Source organism: Bombina bombina, chromosome 3 (assembly GCF_027579735.1).
Source record: "Bombina bombina isolate aBomBom1 chromosome 3, aBomBom1.pri, whole genome shotgun sequence".
Taxonomy (NCBI): domain Eukaryota; kingdom Metazoa; phylum Chordata; class Amphibia; order Anura; family Bombinatoridae; genus Bombina; species Bombina bombina.
In genome coordinates, this window is record NC_069501.1 from 644,045,369 (window position 1) to 644,067,404 (window position 22,036).

At 40.7% G+C, this 22,036-nt stretch overlaps 1 protein-coding gene across 2 annotated transcripts in view; it reads left to right on the top strand.

Moving 5' to 3' along the window:
• Nucleotides 1-22,036, top strand: part of USP32 (ubiquitin specific peptidase 32) — a 653,327-nt gene that overhangs the window by 601,688 nt on the left and 29,603 nt on the right. For both annotated transcript variants that reach the window (XM_053707352.1, XM_053707353.1), the window contains exon 29: nucleotides 19,111-19,231. In XM_053707352.1, coding sequence (XP_053563327.1) covers nucleotides 19,111-19,231 — 121 coding nt within the window. The remainder of the gene's footprint in view (nucleotides 1-19,110; nucleotides 19,232-22,036) is intronic.

The window sequence follows — 22,036 nt, forward strand, 5'->3', positions numbered from 1 at the left end:
TCAACAATCTAATGGATTGCCCCATACAATGTCCAAGAAGTTATGTCCTATGTAACATACAAGTGTTTAAGTCCCATACCAAAATGTCCAAAGCAAATGTTCATGGTTAAAATCCAAAAAAAAAAAAAAATGATAATATGTCCAAAGTTGGTGTAAAAATCAAAAAGGTGAAAAAATGTAAAAAATATAAAAAATATATTAAAAAATATTTTTTGAAAAGATGGAAAAATGAATAAAAATATATAAAAAATATATGAGTTGTGATCAGCAACCCATATGGAAGGAATATAATATATGTGATAGTGAATAATTCTCGTGAGGTGTACACCTAAAAAGTGTGTATAAAAATGTGTGTATATAAAAGGGTGTGGTAAAAAATGTGTCAAAAAAATGTGTCATAAAAAAGGATTCAAAATCCTGGTGAAATAAATAAAGTCCAAATTGCTCCAAAAAAATGTGTATATAATTCCAAGTATTCCAAATGTGAGTGTAGAAAGTGCTGGGTTGATGTTCCTCTTCTTAAAAGGTTATCAAATGTAATGGGATATCCTCCTGTACCTAAAAAAGTGTACAGAAAATAGACATAGTGCAATAAAATCACTTTAGAATGACAACAACAGTATTCTACTCACCAGATATATTCTGAGCTGCAATACCAGTGTATAGCCAACGTGTTTCGGTCCTCAGGGACCTTTCTCAAGACTGGTTAATAATATTTGAATAGTGTTTGCCATGCGGGAGGGCGGTGGTTTAGGGGTTAATAACTTTATGATAATGGTGACAATGTCGGGGAGCGGCGGAATAGGGGTTAATAATTATTTTTAGTGGCGGCGATGTCGGGAGTGGCAGATTAGGGGTCAATAACTTTAATATAGTGTTTACGATGCGGGAGGGCCTCGGTTTAGGGGTTGATAGGTAGTTTATGGGTGTTTAGTGCACTTTGTAACAGTTTAGCCATGAGTTTTATGTAACAGATTTGTAGCGTAAAACTCATAACTACTGCTTTTAGATGGCGTTACGGATCTTGTCGTTTAAGGATGTAACGCAGGTTTTTTAGCCTCAACCGCAAAACTCGTAATGGCTGCATTATGGAAGTCCCATGAAAAAAACGTAATTTTTACGAGTGACGGACTGATGTTGTGTTACAGGCTAAAAGGCTTGCGGTACACCTATACCAACAAGACTTGTAATGGCTGCGGTGCTGTTTTAACCCTGAAATTACCATTTTTCAGTGTTTAAAACATGAACGCAAAACTCGTAATCTAGGTTATGTGATTACAAATAGCAGTACAATATCTGATGTAAATCACATGTGTCTTCAAAGCTATCTTTCAAGTAGTGACTCAGCCACTCCTTATGGTGGACAAACATTCAGAACCTTTAAACAGGCAACATGCTAGCCCAACCCCAAAGGGAGATAGTCACAAGTAACACTGGCTGCGAATCTGCAGGGGGCGGCATTCTACAAGCAATTCACCAGAACTACTTGTGCAATGATAAATGCCGACAGCGTAAGTGCGGCGGACATGATACGCTACATCGTATCATGTCTGCTCGGACTTTGGTCAATTGGCCCCTATGGCTTCAGAAGGAGTCCAAATTATAGATCAGTCTTTTTGAGCTATCCGTTTAGCTCTGCTTTAGGATCCGATTCATCGGTTACCCATTAAACTTTTCTCAGACATAGCTGCATTGACATTTTTGTTAGGTATTAAGAGAGACAGATTCCTCATCTAAGGAAGGAAGAATATATTTTCACGTGGCTTAGAAGAATGCGCTGTCTAGTTTATTTCAGACTACAATCATGCTTATTATCTATAAGACCTTGCCAGGAGAATGGCACCTCAACAGAGTGATGTTGTGAACATTATCGAGAAATGGGGTGCAGGAAATCAAACGTATTGCTTTAGAAACAAACTGTCAGGCACCAGCTTACTCTGCAAAGGATGTCCTCAGCCTCAAATTGAACTTTATTCTATTATTCACAAGGACGTTGCAAGACTTTAGTAAGATTCATGGAGACACAGAAAAAAATCTGTCTTTATTAGCCACAACACCCATGGTTCCCTCTATTATTGAACTCTGCAAAGAAAAATATTGTATTATTTTGATCAAGAGAAATCTATTATGTCAGGTACACCTAGTACTCTCAGGCATTAACAAGCTAAATCTGACATTCTGTCACTCTGCTACCTATTATAGAATATAGGTAGTTTTTTCCATTTGATTGAATTCTCACAATTATTCTTTATCAGACTGTTTTGTGCATGCACTTATGGAATTCTTGTGTAAAAGATTTAGTTCAGACCTCAGTATTAGCTACCTAAGTATTTGCTATATAATCTATATAATTTAGCACTGCGGAATCTGTTGGCGCTCTACAAATAACCGATAATAATAATAATAATAATCTATCTCTGGCACAATATACATTTTGTCAAGCTTCCCTGCATAGATCTTGAAGAGAAGTTATATGTCCCTCCTTGGTATCTCTCAGTTTAATTTCTTTTAACTCATATGAGTGCATAGAGTAGAAGAATTGCAAAGACTGCGATGACAGATGCCAAACCAAAACATTTCCTTACAACTTTTTGTGTTTTAAAAAAAAAATCTATAAAAGTAAGAAATCTTTACACTCTCTATACGGTTACAAACGATTAAAAGTAGAGGAAAAGTATTCGTCTGTTGGTAATTCCTCATGATTCTGTAAATGGTCATATAGCTGCAAAAACTGCTATGCCAATTTATTGTCATAGGCATTACTTGGACATAAAAACGTGTGAACTCTGATTGCACAGAATTCTAAGAAGGGCAGTATTTACTTGGCCTACAGAAGCCACAATGTCAGTAGAAACACTCTGAAAAGCTGCATTTAGGTCATCACCACATACATTTCTCAAGTATTCTAAACAGGCCTTTACAACATTGATTGATATTATTGTATCTGATACCCACTGTATGTTTGCTGCATATTATTGAATCTGATTTCATGTACCCACCCTTGACTTGTAAATGCTATGTAAAGGAGCCAATATAAATGGAAATGTAATTTACCTCACTTGCTATGTCAGTATTTTGACTTCAATGACATTGTAATACTTAACAGACTCCCCCCCCCCCCCATACTGTCTTTATGATTTGTAACAAGAGCTGTACCTGTGACTGAAATGGTTCCTTTTAAATGGGATGGGTGGGGTTTTGAGATTCTTAGTTTTTAAAGGAACTGTCTTTACTGGTAAGTTTGGAGTCAATATTTGAAAATGACTTCAAGGTAAGGAATATTTCCATTTTCTTTCATCAGATGGTGAGAGTCAACAAGTCATCACGTGTAGGAATATTTCCCTCCTGACCAATAGGAGAAGGCAAAAGACACCCCAAACACACCAGAGCTTTAAATCCCTCCCACTTCCCATGATCCTCAGTCATTTTATTTTGCCTCTTTGATGAGGAGTGAGGTGAAGTGCAGATCTACTCATCTTTAAAAGGGGATTCTCTGACTAATTAGAAGCCCAGTTCCTCCTTGCAGTAACCTATCATTCAGAGGGGCAGGAGTTTTCAGCCAGCTAGTGAAAGGTCTTTTCTCAGTGAGAAAGTGAGCTGCTTCTTGTGGATCCCCAGCTCTCCCCAGGGAAATTCTGGACTTGTCCACCAATCTCCTGGGTTTTAGATGCTGTTACTGATTTAGATCCTTGGTATTGTGCTTGCACTGCCTACAATGGGCTTGTCTACTGGAAGCAAGTTGCTGCAGCTGAGGTAAGCATAGTGGACAGAGGTGCTGAGAGGTAAGTGCATGCACCTTCATAGCCCACAGACTATTAGTATGAACATGTTCACATGGGCCTCTAGTTATTAAGCTCCGTAATTTTCTTGCATTCGCCGGCCCAATACGCTCACCTAAGCTCGCCTCACATCGCCGCCGCTGTCCTGAATACGTTCGCAAAAGTTATCAAAAAAGCTATCAAAAAGCCGCACACCAAGTACGGGGCAATGAGCAGCGGACTGTGATAGTTATCACTCATCCGATCTCGCTGCTCTTCGGCTTTTTTACAGCTTTATTGATAAGCTGTCACTAAGCACCCACACTATACTATACTGTTCTACCCCTATACCGGAGCCCCCCGCAGCTAAATAAAGTTATTAACCCCTAAACCGCAGCTCCTAGACCCCGCCGCAACTATAATAAATGTATTACCCCTAAACCGCCGCTCCCGGACCCCTCCGCCACCTACATAATACCTATTAACCCCAATCCTGCCCCCCCATACCGTCACCACCTATAATAAAGTTATTAACCCCTATCCTGCGGATCCCGGACCCCACCGCAACTAAATAAATTGTTTAACCCCTAAACCGCCGCTCCCGGACCCCGCCGCCACCTATATTAAACTTATTAACCCCTAATCTGCCCCCCCTACACCGTCACCACCTATAATAAATTTATTAACCCCTATCCTGCCCCCCCTATACCGCCGCCATCTATATTAAACTACTTAACCCCTAAACCTAAGTCTAACACTAACCCTAACACCCCCCTAACTTAAATATTATTTTAATAAATCTAAATAAAAATTACTCTTATTAACTAAATTAATCATATTTAAAACTAAATACTTACCTGTAAAATAAACCCTAAGATAGCTACAATGTAATTAATAATTACATTGTAGCTATTTTAGGATTTATATTTATTTTACAGGTAATTTTGTATTTATCTTAACTAGGTACAATAGTTATTAAATAGTTATTAACTATTTAATAACTACCTAGCTAAAAGAAATACAAAATTACCTGTAAAATAAATCCTAACCTAAGTTACAATTAAACCTAACACTACACTATCATTAAATTAATTAAATAAATTAGCTACCAATACCTACAAATAAATACAATTAAATAAACTAAACTAAATTACAAAAAAAAACACTAAATTACAGAAAATAAAAAAATATTACAAGAATTTTAAACTAATTACACCTAATCTAAGCCCCCTAATAAAATTAAAAAAAAACTAAATAATAAAAGTCCCTACCCTATTCTACATTACAAAGTAATCAGCTCTTTTACCAGCCCTTAAAAGGGCTTTTTGCGGGGCATGCCCCAAAGTAATCAGCTCTTTTGCCTGTAAAAAAAAATACAACCCCCCCAACATTAAAACCCACCACCCACATACCCCTACTCTAACCCACCCAAACCCCCCTTAAATAAACCTATCGCTAACCCCCTGAAGATCTCCCTACCTTGAGTCGTGTTCACCCAGCCGGGCCGAAGTCATCATCCAAGGGGCGCTGAAGAGGTCTTCCATCCGATAGAAGTCATCATCCAAGGGGCGCTGAAGAGGTCTTCCATCCGATAGAAGTTATCATCCAAGGGGCGCTGAAGAGGTCTTCCATCTGATAGAAGTCATCATCCAAGGGGCGCTGAAGAGGTCTTCCATCCGATAGAAGTCTTCATCCAGGCGGCGTCTTCAATCTTCATCCATCCGGAGCGGAGCCATCTTCAAACGAGCCGACGCAGAGCCATCCTCTTCAACCGACGACTACCCCACGAATGAATATTCCTTTAAGTGACGTCATCCAAGATGGCGTCCCTCGAATTCCGATTGGCTGATAGGATTCTATCAGCCAATCGGAATTAAGGTAGGAAAAATCTGATTGGCTGATTCAATCAGCCAATCAGATTCAAGTTCAATCCGATTGGCTGATCCAATCAGATTGAGCTCGCATTCTATTAGCTGTTCCGATCAGCCAATAGAATGCGAGCTCAATCTGATTGGCTGATTGAATCAGCCAATCAGATTTTTCCTACCTTAATTCCGATTGGCTGATAGAATCCTATCAGCCAATCGGAATTCGAGGGACGCCATCTTGGATGACGTCACTTAAAGGAATATTCATTCGTCGGGTAGTCGTCGGTTGAAGAGGATGGCTCCGCGTCGGCTCGTTTGAAGATGGCTCCGCTCCGGATGGATGAAGATTGAAGACGCTGCCTGGATGAAGACTTCTATTGGATGGAAGACCTCTTCAGCGCCCCTTGGATGATGACTTCTATCGGATGGAAGACCTCTTCAGCGCCCCTTGGATGATGACTTCGGCCCGGCTGGGTGAACACGACTCAAGGTAGGGAGATCTTCAGGGGGGTAGTGTTAGGTTTATTTAAGGGGGGTTTGGGTGGGTTAGAGTAGCGGTATGTGGGCGGTGGGTTTTAATGTTGGGGGGGTTGTATTTTTTTTTACAGGCAAAAGAACTGATTACTTTGGGGCATGCCCCGCAAAAAGCCCTTTTAAGGGCTGGTAAAAGAGCTGATTACTTTGTAATGTAGAATAGGGTAGGGACTTTTATTATTTTGGTTTTTTTTTATTTTATTAGGGGGCTTAGATTAGGTGTAATTAGTTTAAAATTCTTGTAATATTTCTCCAACATTGGTGTGTCCGGTCCACGGCGTCATCCATTACTTGTGGGATATTCTCCTCCCCCACAGGGAAAGGCAAGGAGAGCACACAGCAAGAGCTGTCCATATAGTCCCTCCCAGGCTCCGCCCCCCAGTCATTCTCCTTGCCGCTCTGAACAAGTAGCATCTCCTCGGGGATGGTGAGGAGTTTGTGGTGTTTAGTTGTAGTTTTTTATTCTTCTATCAAGAGTTTGTTATTTTAAAATAGTGCTGGTATGTACTATTTACTCTGAAACAGAAAGAGATGAAGAGTTCTGTTTAAAAGAGGATTATGATTTTAGCAGACAGTAACTAAAATCAGTTGCTGTTCCCACACAGGACTGTTGAGATGAGAGAACTTCAGTTGGGGGGAACAGTTTGCAGACTTTTCTGCTTAAGGTATGACTAGCCATATTTCTAACAAGACTGTGTAATGCTGGAAGGCTGTCATTTTCCCTCATGGGGATTGGTAAGCCATTTTCTTAGTCTCAAACAGAATAAAGGGCTTATTATGGGCTATACACTGGTAGACACTCTTAAGGGCTAAATCGATTGCTTTATTTAAGTATTATATGCAGTTTGAAGTTGAATTTCACACTTTTATAACATTGGGGAACGTTTTTTAGCACCAGGCACTTGTTAAGACACCTTCCCAGTCAGGAAGGGCCTTTCTCTGTAGTAGGCAGAGCCTCATTTTCACGCCATTACTGTGCAGTTACTTTTGAGTACAGTACATGCAGCTGCATGTGTGAGGGTCTGGAATCCACTAAAAACGTTCCTAGAAGGCTTCATTTGATATCATATACCCCCCTGGGATTGGTGAAGTCGCAGCAAAGGCTGTAGCTGGGACTGGGTTAAAATTAAAAACGGCTCCGGTTTCCACATTTTAAGGGTTAACAGCTTGAAAATCGGGGTGCAATACTTTGAATGTATTAAGACACTGTGGTGAAAATTTGGTAAAGATTGGATAATTCCTTCATAGTTTTTCACATATTCAGTAATAAAGTGTGCCCTGTTTAACATTTAAAGAGACAGTAACGGTTTTGTTTTAAAACGGTTTTTGTGCTTTATTAACCAGTTTAAGCCTGTTTAACATGTCTGTACCTTCAGATAGATCATGTTCTGTATGTATGGTAGCCAATGTGGTTCCCCCTTCAAATATGTGTGATAATTGTGCCATAGCGTCCAAACAAAGTAAGGACAGTACTGTCACAAATTGTAAAGTTGCCCAGGATGATTCCTCAGATGAAGGAAGTAGACATAGTTCTACATCATCTCCTTCTGTGTCTATACCAGTTATGCCCGCGCAGGCGACCCCTAGTACTTCTAGCGCGCCAATGCTTGTTACTATGCAGCAATTGACGGCAGTAATGGATAACTCCATAGCTAATATTTTATCCAAAATGCCAGCATTTCAGAGAAAGCGCGATTGCTCTGTTTTAAACACTGTAGAGCAGGAGGGCGCTGATGATAATTTTTCTGTCATACCCTCACACCAATCTGAAGTGGCAGTGAGGGAGGGTTTGTCAGATGGGGAAATTTCTGATACAGGAAGAATTTCTCAGCAGGCAGAACCTGATGTTGTGACATTTAAATCTAAATTAGAGCATCTCCGCGCATTACTTAAGGAGGTGCTATCTACTCTGGATGATTGTGACAATCTGGTCAACCCAGAAAAATTGTGCAAGATGGACAAGTTCCTTGAGGTCCCGGTGCACCCTGATGCTTTTCCGATACCTAAACGGGTGGCGGACATAGTGAATAAGGAGTGGGAGAAGCCAGGCATACCTTTTGTCCCTCCTCCTATATTTAAGAAATTGTTCCCTATGGTCGACCCCAGGAAGGACACATGGCAAACAGTCCCTAAGGTCGAGGGGGCGGTTTCTACTCTAGCCAAGCGCACGACCATTCCTATTGAGGACAATTGTGCTTTCAAAGATCCTATGGATAAAAAATTGGAGGGTTTGCTTAAAAAGATTTTTGTACAGCAAGGTTACCTCCTTTAACCTATTTCGTGCATTATTCCTGTCACTACAGCGGCGTGGTTCTGGTTCGAGGAACTGGAAAAGTCGCTCAGTAGGGAGACTCCGTATGAGGAAGTCATGGACAGAATTCACGCACTTAAGTTAGCTAATTCCTTTATTTTAGACACCCCTTTGCAGTTAGCGAGGTTAGCGGCGAAAAATTCAGGGTTTACAATTGGGGCGCGTAGAGCGCTCTGGCTAAAGTCTTGGTCGGCGGATGTATCTTCCAAGACAAAATTGCTTAATACCCCTTTCAAAGGTAAGACCCTTTTTGGGCCAGAATTGAAAGAGATTATTTCAGACATCACTGAGGGAAAGGGCCATGCCCTCCCACAATATAAACCTTTCAAGGCTAAGAATAAGTCCAATTTTCGTTCCATTCGCAATTTCAGGAACGGACCGGCTTCCAACTCGGCAGCCTCTAGGGTAACGCTTCCCAGACTAAACCAGCTTGGAAATCAATGCAAGGCTGGAACAAGGGTAAACAGGCCAAGAAGCCTGCTGCTGCTACCAAAACAGCATGAAGGGGTAGCCCCCGATCTGGGACCGGATCTAGTAGGGGGCAGACTCTCTCTCTTTGCTCAGGCTTAGGCAAGAGATGTTCAGGATCCCTGGACACTAGAAATAGTCTCTCAGGGTTTTCTTTTGGAGTTCAAGGAACTACCCTCAAGGGGAAGGTTCCACATGTCTAACTTATCTTCAAACCAAATAAAGAGACAGGCATTCTTACATTGTGTAGAAGACCTGTTAAAGATGGGAGTGATACACCCAGTTCCAACTGTGGAACAAGGTCGGGGGTTTTACTCAAATCTGTTTGTAGTTCCCAAAAAAGAGGGAATTTTCAGACCAATTCTGGATTTAAAAATTCTAAACAAATTTCTCAGAGTTCCATCGTTCAAATGGAAACCATTCGAACAATTTTATCTACAATCCAGGAGGGTCAATTTATAACTACCGTGGATTTAAAGGATGTGTATCTACATATTCCTATCCACAAAGATCATCCAAGGATTTTCACAAAGGTGCTAGGGTCCCTTCTAGAGGTTCTAAGACCAAGGGGTATTGCAGTGGCACCTTATCTGGACGACATTCTAATCCAAACGTCGTCTCTTTCCAAAGCAAAGGCTCATACAGACATTGTTCTAGCCTTTCTCATATCTCACGGGTGGAAGGTGAACGTAGAAAAGAGTTACCTGTCTCCGTCGACAAGAGTTCCCTTCTTGGGAACGATAATAGATTCTTTAAAAATGAAGATCTTCCTGACAAAAGTCAGAAAGTCAAAGCTTCTAAAGCTTGTCAAGTTCTTCACTCTATTCTGCAGCCTTCCATAGCTCAGTGCATGGTAGTAGTAGGGTTGATGGTTGCAGCAATGGACATAGTTCCTTTTGCTCAAATTCATCTAAGACCATTACAACTGTGCATGCTCAAGCAGTGGAATGGGGACTATACAGACTTGTCTCCAAAGATTCAAGTAGACCAGATGACCAGAGACTCACTCCGTTGGTGGTTGTCACAGGATCACCTGTCTCAGGGAATGAGTTTCCGCAGACCAGAGTGGGTCATTGTCACGACCGACGCCAGTCTATTAGGCTGGGGCGCGGTCTGGGATTCCCTGAAAGCTCAGGGTCTATGGTCTCGGGAAGAGTCTCTTCTCCCGATAAACATCCTGGAACTGAGAGCGATATTCAATGCTCTCCGGGCTTGGCCTCAACTAGCGAAGGCCGGATTCATAAGATTCCAGTCAGACAACATGACGACTGTAGCTTACATCAACCATCAGGGAGGAACAAAGAGTTCCTTGGCGATGAGAGAGGTATCCAAGATCATCAAATGGGCGGAGGATCACTCCTGCCATCTATCTGCAATTCACATCCCAGGAGTAGACAACTGGGAGGCGGATTATCTGAGTCGTCAGACTTTCCATCCGGGGGAGTGGGAACTCCACCCGGAGGTTTTTGCCCAGTTGACTCAATTATGGGACATTCCAGACATGGATCTGATGGCGTCTCGTCAGAACTTCAAGGTTCCTTGCTACGGGTCCAGATCCAGGGATCCCAAGGCGACTCTAGTGGATGCATTAGTGACGCCTTGGTCGTTCAACCTAGCTTATGCATTTCCACCGTTCCCTCTCCTTCCCAGGCTTGTAGCCAGTATCAAACAGGAGAAGGCCTTAGTGATTCTGATAGCTCCTGCGTGGCCACGCAGGACTTGGTATGCAGACCTGGTGAATATGTCATCGGCTCCACCATGGAAGCTACCTTTGAGACAGGATCTTCTAGTGCAAGGTCCATTCGAACATCCAAATCTAGTTTCTCTCCAGCTGACTGCTTGGAAATTGAACGCTTGATTTTATCCAAGCGCGGCTTTTCAGATTCAGTGATAGATACTCTGGTCCAAGCCAGAAAACCTGTGACTAGAAGGATTTACCATAAAATATGGAAAGGATATATCTGTTGGTGTGAATCCAAGGGATTCTCATGGATTAATATTCCCAGGATCCTCTCCTTTCTAACAAGAAGGTTTGGATAAGGGATTGTCAGCGAGTTCTCTAAAAGGACAGAGATCTGCTTTATCTGTCTTGTTACACAGACGACTGGCAGCTGTGCCAGATGTACAAGCTTTTGTACAGGCTTTGGTCAGAATCAAACCTGTTTACAGACCTTTGACTCCTCCCTGGAGTCTAAATTTAGTTTTTTCAGTTCTTCAAGGGGTTCCATTTGAACCCTTACATTCCATAGATATCAAGTTACTATCTTGGAAAGTTCTGTTTTTGGTTGCTATTTCTTCTGCTAGAAGAGTTTCTGAACTATCTGCTTTGCAGTGTGATCCACCCTATCTGGTGTTCCATTCAGATAAGGTTGTTTTGCGTACCAAGCCTGGTTTTCTTCCAAAAGTTGTTTCCAACAAGAATATTAACCAGGAAATAGTTGTCCCTTCTTTGTATCCGAATCCAGTTTCATAGAAGGAACATTTGTTACACCATTTAGATGTAGTCCGTGCTTTAAAGTTCTATTTAGAAGCAACAAAGGATTTCAGACAAAACTTCTTTTTTGTTTGTCGTTTTTTCTGGTAAGAGGTGAGGACAAAAAGCTACTGCTACCTCTCTTTCTTTCTGGCTGAAAAGCATTATCCGATTGGCTTATGAGACTGCCGGACGGCAGCCTCCTGAACGAATCACAGCTCACTCTACTAGGGCTGTGGCTTCCACATGGGCCTTCAAGAACGAGGCTTCTGTTGATCAGATATGTGAGGCAGCAACTTGGTCTTCTCTGCACACTTTTGCCAAATTCTACAAATTTGATACTTTTTGCTTCTTCGGAGGCTATTTTTGGGAGAAAGGCTTTGCAAGCCGTGGTGCCTTCTGTTTAGGTAACCTGATTTGCTCCCTCCCTTCATCCGTGTCCTAAAGCTTTGGTATTGGTTCCCACAAGTAATGGATGACGCCGTGGACCGGACACACCAATGTTGGAGAAAACAGAATTTATGCTTACCTGATAAATTACTTTCTCCAACGGTGTGTCCGGTCCACGGCCCGCCCTGGTTTTTTAATCAGGTTTGAAAAATTTCTCTCTGTATACACTATAGTCACCACGGCACCCTATAGTTTCTCCTTTTTTTCTCCTAACCGTCGGTCGAATGACTGGGGGGGCGGAGCCTGGAAGGGACTATATGGACAGCTCTTGCTGTGTGCTCTCCTTGCCTTTCCCTGTGGGGGAGGAGAATATCCCACAAGTAATGGATGACGCCGTGGACCGGACACACCGTTGGAGAAAGTAATTTATCAGGTAAGCATAAATTCTGTTTTTTTTATTTTCTGTAATTAGGTGTTTGTTTGTTTTTGTAATTTAGTTTAGTTTATTTAATTGTATGTAATTGTAGGTATTGGTAGCTAATTTATTTAATTAATTTAATGATAGTGTAGTGTTAGGTTTAAGTGAAACTTAGGTTAGGATTTATTTTACAGGTAATTTTGTATTTCTTTTAGCTAGGTAGTTATTAAATAGTTAATAACTATTTAATAACTATTGTACCTAGTTAAAATAAATACAAAGTTACCTGTAAAATAAATATAAATCCTAAAATAGCTACAACGTAATTATTAATTACATTGTAGCTATCTTAGGGTTTATTTTACAGGTAAGTATTTAGTTTTAAATAGGAATAATTTATTTAATGATAGTGTAGTGTTAGGTGTAATTGTAACTTTGGTTAGTTTTTATTTTACAGGTAAATTTGTCTTTATTTTAACTAGGTAGCTATTAAATAGTTAATAACTATTTAATAGCTATTGTACCTAGTTAAAATAAATTTAAATTTGCCTGTAAAATAAAAATAAATCCTAAAATAGCTACAATATAATTATTAGTAATATTGTAGCTATCTTAGGGGTTATTTTATAGGTAAGTATTTAGTTTTAAATAGGATTAATTTAGTTAATAAGAGTAATTTGTATTTAGATTTATTAAAATAATATTTAAGTTAGGGGGGTGTTAGGGTTAGTGTTAGACTTAGGTTTAGGGGTTAATTAGTTTAATATAGATGGCGGTGGTATAGGGGGGGCAGGATAGGGGTTAATAAATTAATTATAGGTGTCAACGGTGTAGGGGGGGGCAGATTAGGGGTTAATAAGTTTAATATAGGTGGCGGCGGGGTCCGGGAGCGGCGGTTTAGGGGTTAAACAATTTATTTAGTTGCGGCGGGGTACAGGATCGGCAGGATAGGGGTTAATAAATTTATTATAGTTGCGGCGGGGTCCGGGAGCGGCGGTTTATGGGGTTAATAAGTTTATTAGAGTGGTGGTGGGCTCCGGGAGCGGCGGTTTAGGGGTTAACATGTTTAATATAGGTGGCGGCGGTGTAGGGGGGGCAGATTAGAGGTGTTTAGACTCGGGGTACATTTTAGGGTGTTAGGTGCAGACATCTCCCATAGGAATCAATGGGATGTCGGGCAGCAGCGAACATGAACTTTCGCTATGGTCAGACTCCCATTTATTCCTATGGGATCCGCCACCTCCATGGCGGCGGATTGAAAACCAGGTACGCTGGGCCGGAAAAGTGCCGAGCGTACCTGCTAGTCATTTGATAACTAGCAAAAGTAGTCAGATTGTGCCGAACTTGCGTTCGGCACATCTGGAGTGACGTAAGAATCGATCTGTGTCGGACTGAGTCTGGCGGATCGTAGCTTACGTCACAAAATTCTACTTTTGCCGGTGTGTAGGGCTTGATAACTTAGGCGAATCAGCCTCGCCACAAATACACTGTGGAATTCCAGCATATTTGAGGTTGACGGCTTGATAACTAGAGGCCATGGTCTCAGTGACCGGTGGGTGGAGTACAGCACTCAGAGCTTGACTTCAGATTTGGGATACAAATTTTATTCAAAGGGACAGTCTAGTCAAAATGAACTTTCATGATTCATATAGGTCATGCAATTTTAAACAACTTTACAATTCATTTTTATCATCAAATTTGCTTTGTTCACTTGGTATTCTTAGTTGAAAGCTAAACCTAGGTAGCTCATATGCTAATTTCTAAGCCCTTGAAGGCTGCCTATTAGCTCAGTACATTTTGACAGTATTTCACAGCTAGACAGCGCTAGTTCATGTGTGCCATATAGAAAACATTATACTCACTCCCGTGGAGTCAGCACCGATTGGCTAAAATGCAAGTCTGTCAATGAATTGAAAAAAGGGGGCAGTCTGCAGAGGCTTAGATACAAGTTAATTACAGAGGTAAAAAGTATATTAATATAACCATGTTAGTTATGCAAAACTAAGGACCGGGTAATAAAGGAATTATCTATCTTTTTCAACTATATAAATTATGAAGTAGACTATCCCTTGAACTATTTGTGTGCTTTATACTGCTTATTTGCTTCAGTGTATCTCTGGTACTATGGAGCAAACTGGTGCAGCTCAGGCTTCTGGCCTGTCAGCTGATCATTTAGAAGGAAGATCCTCTGTTTCTTTAACCCCTTCCAGTTTATGTTTGCTTTGTAAGTATTCTCTGTATTTTTCCCTTTTCTTTGTACCTCGTGCTGAGTCTATTGCTAATTCTAAACAGAATTTTACTGCACTTCAGAGTGTGAGAAGGTGTTTACCCTATCAAAGTTGCTCCCAGATGAGTCTTTCTAAACTTTCTCCAAAACTTAAGGATTATATTCACTCTGCTATTAGTAAAGTTCTAGCTTGCTTGCCTACAGCTGTTAAGTGCAGATGTTTGCAAGGACTTGAAGGTGGTCCTTCTTTGATCTTCCCTTAGGAGCAGCGGCTACTCTAAGTTTCCCATTAATAATAGGAGTGTCTCTGACTTTACGGACTCTTATTCTGAGGATAGTCTCTCTGTGTCTCAAGACCCTGCTGCTGTGGCAGAGAATGTTTCCTTTAATTTCAGGCTTGAGCATATTCATGCCTTATTGTGGGAAGTTTGAATTGCTTTAGAGTTAGAGGATTGTCCTGCTACAGTCAAGCAACTTGTTAAGAGGATTGATCATTATTTTAAGGCAGCTCCTAAGCAGCCTTCCTTTTTTTCCCATGCCTGATTCAGTTTCTGGAATTCTTCTAAGGAATGGTAGAAGCCAGGTATTTCTTTTGTTCAATCAACCAAATTTAAATCTTTGTTTCTTCTACCTCCTTTTAAAACAGAGATTAGGGAAACTGTTTCTAAGGTAAATGCAGCTATTTCCACTTTGGCCAGGTGTACCACTATTCCTTTGAAGGATAGCTCCTCTTTTAAGGATCCTTTAAGTTGAAAACTTGAAGGTTTTCATAGTGCTGTGGACTCTGTTGGCACTCTACAAATAAATAATAATATTAATAATAGGTGATCCTTTCAGCTTGCATGCTTTGTTTCGACCTGCTGTCAGTGTAGCTGATGCTATTTGTTTGCTGTGACATCTTTTCAGAACTTGTTTCTGGGGAAACCACTCTGGATGAGATTCAGGCTTGCATTAATCTCCTGAAAACAGCAAATTCCTGTATTTGTAACACAGAAGTGAAAATGATCTAGATTAATGCTAAGAATGCTGCTAGACAAGCTTTGTAGCTTAATTTAAACAACTTTCCAATTTACTTCCATTAACAAAACGTGCACAGTCTTTTTAGATTTAAACTTTTTGAGTCACCAGCTCCTACTGAGCATGTGCAAGAATTCACAGAAAAAAACGTGTATGCATTTGTGATTGTCTGATGGCTGTCACATGGTACGTGTATGCATTGGTGATTGGCTGATGGCTGTCACATGGTACCTGGGGAGTGGAAATAGACATTTAAGTCTTTAAGTCATGGTCTGCAGGTATGGTTTCTAAGCACATACTGCTTTCTCTCCCCTTCCAGGATAAGTTTGGGCCTGGACTGGATGCAATTATTGCCACTGTCACTGGGGCTATGGTTAGCTTGTTTGCTCCAGAATAAGAAATGTAAGGGTAAGCTTAGATCTGCAGGGTGTTTTTGTATTTTTCGGCAATCAAAATCTCAGAAAGATTCCCCCTCTACCCAGAGTTCTGGCTACCTTAAAATCCTTCTGGAAGTCTAACTTTTCTTCGTCCAAAAACAAACAGTCCAAGAAGTCTACCCCAGCTCTCAAAACCGCATGAAGTCTCTGGTGTGGACATATTGAGTCTCTTTCAAGAGTCTTGGAGAGAGATGTTCAGGATCCCTTGATATTACAAATAATTTACATGGGGTATTGAATAAGCTTAAAGGCCTCACACAAGGAAAGATTATGTCACAAGAGCCTCGAGATCCTTTAAAGGCTCAAGCTTTCTTGGCTTGTGTGAGAATTAAACCAGGGGTTTTATTCAAATCTCTTCATCTGGCTGTGTCTCACACTCAGATGGTACATTAGTTGCTTCAGAGTCACAGTTGGAAAGAAAAATCTACCAAAAAACTAACTCCTCAGACCCATTTGTCTTAACTGGGATTCATAATCTATTTTGTAATAATGTATTTGTCTCTGACAGATCAGCGAAGACTGAAGCTGCAATAGGGGCTTTGGCCTTCTGCAGCTGAATCCTCTCTCTTCCAATGTTTAGTGCATGGAAGTTTTGGGTCTCATGGTGGCTGCCTCAGATGCAGTTCCATTTGCCAGATTTCATCTTCGGGCCCTCCAATTGCAGATGCTGCATCAATATAATCAGGACCACGAGCATGTCTCAGAGGATTCTGTTCGATCACAAGACAAGACAGTGCCTGACTTGGTGGCAAACTCACCAGTCCTTAGTTCTGGGAGCCTCTTTTCTTCAGCTAGTGTCGGTAGAAATCTTCACAGATGCCATCCTGTTAGGTTGGGGTGTAGTCTGGGGTCTCAAAGAGCACAGGAATTTAGTCTCCTCAAAGGCGAGGTTACCAATTAATATTCTGGAACTCTTGAGGGCTCTACAGAGTTGGCCTGACCTCAGATACAAATCTTTTCTGATATTCCATTCACAACAGTGGCTTATGTCAATCATTAGGGAGGAACTCACAGTTCCTTAGCAATTAGGGAAGGGTCCTGTATCATCAGTTTGGCAGAGCGCCATGATTGCGGGATTTCTGCCATCCACATTATGGGTATGAGCAATTAGGAAGCAGACTTTCTCAGTTGCCAATCTTTTCACCCAGGACAATGGTCTCTGAATCTGGAAGTTTTCAACTAGATTGTGAAATGTTGGGGTCTGCCAGAGATAGATATCATGGCTTCTCACTTGAATAAAAAATGGCCTCAGTATTGTGACTGGTCTCGGGACCCTTGGGTGTGTCTGACAGATGTCTTAGTGGTTCCTTAGTGATTCAACGTGATTTACATTTTTTCTCCGTTTGTCTTGCTATCCAGAGGGATAGCCAGAATCAAGAAGGAACAAGCTTCAGCAATTCTTATTGCTCCGGCTTGACCTCATAGGATTTGGTTTGCGGATCAGGTGTAGATTTCCTTGTGCCGGAATTTAAGGCTTCCTCTAAGAAAGGATATTTTCTCTCTAGGCTCTTTCTTTTATCAAGATCTCAAAACTCTGAATTTGACAGCATGGCTATTGAAAGCGTAATTCTTTCTCGCATAGTTTTTTTTCACAAGGTTAACGCTACTCTAATTCAGCCTTGGAAACCTGTTACCAGATGTATTTTATCATAAGGTCTGGAAAACCTTTTTTTGCATGGTGTCCTCTCAAAGGTTACAGTTTAATTTCTTTTAGAATTCCTAGAGGTTTTGAGTTCTTGCAGGAAGGCTAAGATATAATCTCTGAAGGGTCACGTTTCAGCTCTTTCTGTTTTGTTTCATAAGAAATTTGATAAAATTCCTGACTTTCAGGTCTTTGTTCAGGCTCTGATCAGAATTTAACCAGTTATTCTTCCAGTTTCTCCTCCTTGGAACCTTAATCTGGTTGTAAGGGTTCTTAAAACTCCTCCTTTTAAGCCAATGCATTGGTTAGACCTTCAGCTTTTTTCCTGTGAGGTTCATTTTCTTCTAGCTATTTCTTTGGTTAGAAGAGTTTCTGAGCTGTAGACTTTGCCATGCAAACGTCTTTTTCAGATTTTTCACCATAATAAGGCTTTTTTTAATACTAGCTTTTCTGTTTTCCTAAGGTAGCATCTACAGATACTATCAATCAGGAAATTGTGGTACCTTCTTTTTGTCCAGCTCTAAAGAATTCTACATAGCGTCTCCCCCACAACTTGGATGTTGTAAGAGTTCTCAAATATTATGTAGAAGCAACAAAAGATTTCAGACTTTTTTCTCTTTGTTCATTTTTTGGGGCCTCGCGCAGTGGCTTTATGTATAACTGAGGATTATGGGAAGTGGGAGTGATTTAAAGCTCTGCTGTGTTGGGGTGTCTCTTGCCTCCTGCTAGTAGTCTTGAGGGGATCATTCCCACACATGATAAATGATGGACTCACCATCATGAAAGAAATCAATTTATCAGGTAAACATAAATCTTGTTTTTAAAAAAGTTTGCACATGGTAAACAATAACGTGTGTAATTTTCTCATTATCATTGGACCTTTGGTCAATGTCATTATGTCCCTATGGGAAAAGCAATACAAATTATACAGGTTGTGGGAGCATTATCCTCCACAATTTATGGTAATAAGGCAGAGGTCAAGCTCCTGTACGTTCCTCACTCAGTGATAGACATTTTAGAGAAAACAACAGAGGTGAATTTAAACCTTTTCTTTAGCCAAAATAAAAAAAATATTTTTTTAAAAGAGCATTTTGTTTTTGTATTATTATTATTATTATTATCATTTATTTGTAAAGCACCAACAGATTCTGCAGCACTTTTTCTAATGAAAGTGTTGAATTTAAGTTTTATTCATCATTTCCATTTCTGTTTAATTACTTTTATAAGCTGAGGAATATTTTACATCTAACGGAGGCTTACAGTTTTAATGTCATTTATACACTTGTTTTATGGTGGGATTATTTTTGTATGCTAATTTAAGGTCCGTAGGGCACTATTTCATTCTGTACAGAATTATGATAATCAAACGATTCATCAGAGCACGACTTTCCTAAGACATTAAAGGCCATGGAGTGCTTATGTTTACAGCATCTTCTAAATCGCAAAGTAATTTATTTTATTGTGCTGCAGGCCAGCTTTTCTTGTTTCATCATATAAGAGTGAGCAAAGTAAAATGTTAATATTCACATTTATTAAGATTTAGCTCTTTCCATTGATTTTCTTTCAGGTTCTGCAGGGGATGTAAAATTGATTGTACAGAAGACCGTGCATATATTGGTAATGCTTATATTGCTGTTGACTGGGACCCCACAGCTCTGCATCTTCGTTACCAAACTTCGCAGGAAAGGGTAAACTATTTCTTGTTTTCCGATATATGTTTTAAAACATATAACTATTTTGCAATAAGCTTTTGGTGCAATTTTTAATAATGTTTTATTTAGCTAATTTCTCTGTAATATTTAACTTCCAGATAAGTCAAAGTACCAAAGCAGGTTTCACTAATCTAGCTGGTCGAATGCACTAACCTTTAGTAACTTTATCAGTTTGTGCAACTGTTCAGTGCTAAGAAGCTGTTTAACAATGTTGTGCACTAAATAATTGTATGCTACCATTTTTAGCAAGTCTGTATTACAGCACAGGTCACACAGTAGTGAAAAACAGTACTCTCCTACTTCACATCAAGATTATGGAAGGGACTGTGTGATAAATGATTTGTTAAAAATATGAAAAAGTGTGGCAGTACAGCATCAAAGAAGACTCCTTCTAAAATATGTTACAGGATAGCTTAACAATAGCCTATTTACTGCCTTTCTATGAAAATGGTTATTTATCCCATGCACTCAGATAACAAAATCAGTACTAGTGGGTATCCCATGACTCACATAACAAAATCAGTACTATTGGGTATATGTTCTCTGACAACTGGAATAAGTAGAAGTATGTCCTAGATGTCTGAGTTGGCAGGTACCCCCACATACTTTGTCCCCCCTCACTGTTTTAAGTGCAGTTTCAGACTCCTAGCTGGGAGGTAGGTTAAGTCAGAGCCCTGCTCTGGCAGATGTGTTGGTTGCTATACACAAAGAAAGGAGGTTTGACCGTACAGATACTCACTATTGCAAGGGTCCAGACACCTCTGATTAATTTTAGTTTCCAGCCTGTGACATTACAAGGGTCCCAACATAAAAACATCCATTTACACTTGAGCTTTCTATCCCTTGGATTCAACCACTGTATTTATGGATAATGACGGACTTTGAGAGTTCCCCTTGATAGTTACCTTTCCCCATACAGTGTTATTCTGCAGTACAGTTGTGGGTGGTGTTCTTGCTGGTTATCTATACTGTGTCAATAACAATAAACTTCCAGAAAGTTCTTCCAGAAAGCAGTGCTCAAATGTGCTAAAAATTCTTATACATGTAATGTATTACTTGGCCCTACTTTACAGTCTGTTTTTATTAGTTCTGCTCCTTTTTAGTTTTTTTTCTTTCTCAAATTCTTCTGGACCTGAAAAGGGAGAGCCTTTCACGTCTGTTTCAGTCATGTACAAGGGCAGGGTTTTTACTCTGATTTACTTCTAATACCAACGACAGATGGTACATTTCAGTTAATTTGTCTAAACAGATGTCTTCCTCGTTTCAAGATAGAGCCTCATCAGTCTGTCATGACGTTAGTAGAAACTCATGATAATAGACTTGAAGGATGCTCAGCTTCATGTTTTCATCCTACAAATTTCTTCACTTTGCAGTGGAAATATTTACTTATGAAGGCTATTCCCTTTGGGTTGGCCACTGTTCCATAGATCTTTGCCAAGTCTATCCGGCAGCTCCTGAAGCAATGATCAGGTCACACACTGTCACTGCATATATAGATGACATCCTTGTAAAAATCTTAGTTAAAGGGTCACTGAACCTAAATTTGTTCTTTCGTGATTCAGATAGAGCATGCAATTTTAAGCAACTTTCTTATTTACTCCTATTATCAAATTTTCTTCATTCTCTTGGTATCTTTATTCGAAATTCATCCACCAATAAAAAAGTGCTGTCCAGAGTCCTGAACCAATAAAAAAAGCTTAGATGCCTTCTTTTTCAAATAAAGATAGCAAGGGAACGAAGAAAAATTGATAATAGGAGTAAATTATAAAGTTGCGTAAAATTGCATGCTCTATCTGAATCACAAAAGAAAAAAAAATTGGGTTCAGTGTCCCTTTAACCCCTTAACGACCGAGGACGTGCAGGGTACGTCCTCAAAAAAAAGGCAGTTAACGCCTGAGAACGTACCCTGCACGTCCTCGGTGTGGAAAGCAGCTGGAAGCGATCCTGCTCGCTTCCAGCTGCTTTCCGGTTATTGCAGTGATGCCTCGATATGGAGGCATCCTGCAATAACCTTTTGAAGCCTTCCGATGCAGAGAGAGCCACTCTGTGGCCCTCTCTGCACCGGAGATCGGTGACTTACTCCGTTGGTGGGTGGGAGCAGGACCGGGAGGCGGGTGGCGGCCATCGATGGCCCTGGTTGATGCGGAGGGGGGCGGGATCGTGGGCGGCGATGTCAGGGCGCACGCACAGACGCGCACGTGCACGGGGAGGCGGGGGCGGGAGCGTGCACGGGGAGGGAGCGGGTGGGAACCGCTACACTACAGAAATATTTTTTGTAGAAGTGGGGGAAAAGGGGGATATTATTTAAAATTTAGCAAGATCGGTGTGGTGGGGTGTTAGTCTGTGGGGGGGAAGCTACACTACAGAAAAAAAATAAAATAAAAATAATAAAACCCTTTTTTTTGTTGCAAACTGGGTACTGGCAGACAGCTGCCAGTACCCAAGATGGCCCCCAATAAGGCAGAGAGGGGGGTTAGAGAGCTGTTTTGGGGGGGATCAGGGAGGTTGGGGCTAAGGGGGGATCCTACATAGCAGCATATGTAAATATGCTCAATTTTTTTAAAAGAATATTCAAAGATGCCTTTTATTTTAGTACTGGCAGACTTTCTGCCAGTACTTAAGATGGCGGGGACAATTGTGGGGTGGGGGAGGGAAGGGAGCTGTTTGGGAGGGATCAGGGGGTGTGATGTGTCAGGTGGGAGGCTGATCTCTACACTAAAACTAAAATTAACCCTGCAAGCTCCCTACAAACTACCTAATTAACCCCTTCACTGCTAGCCA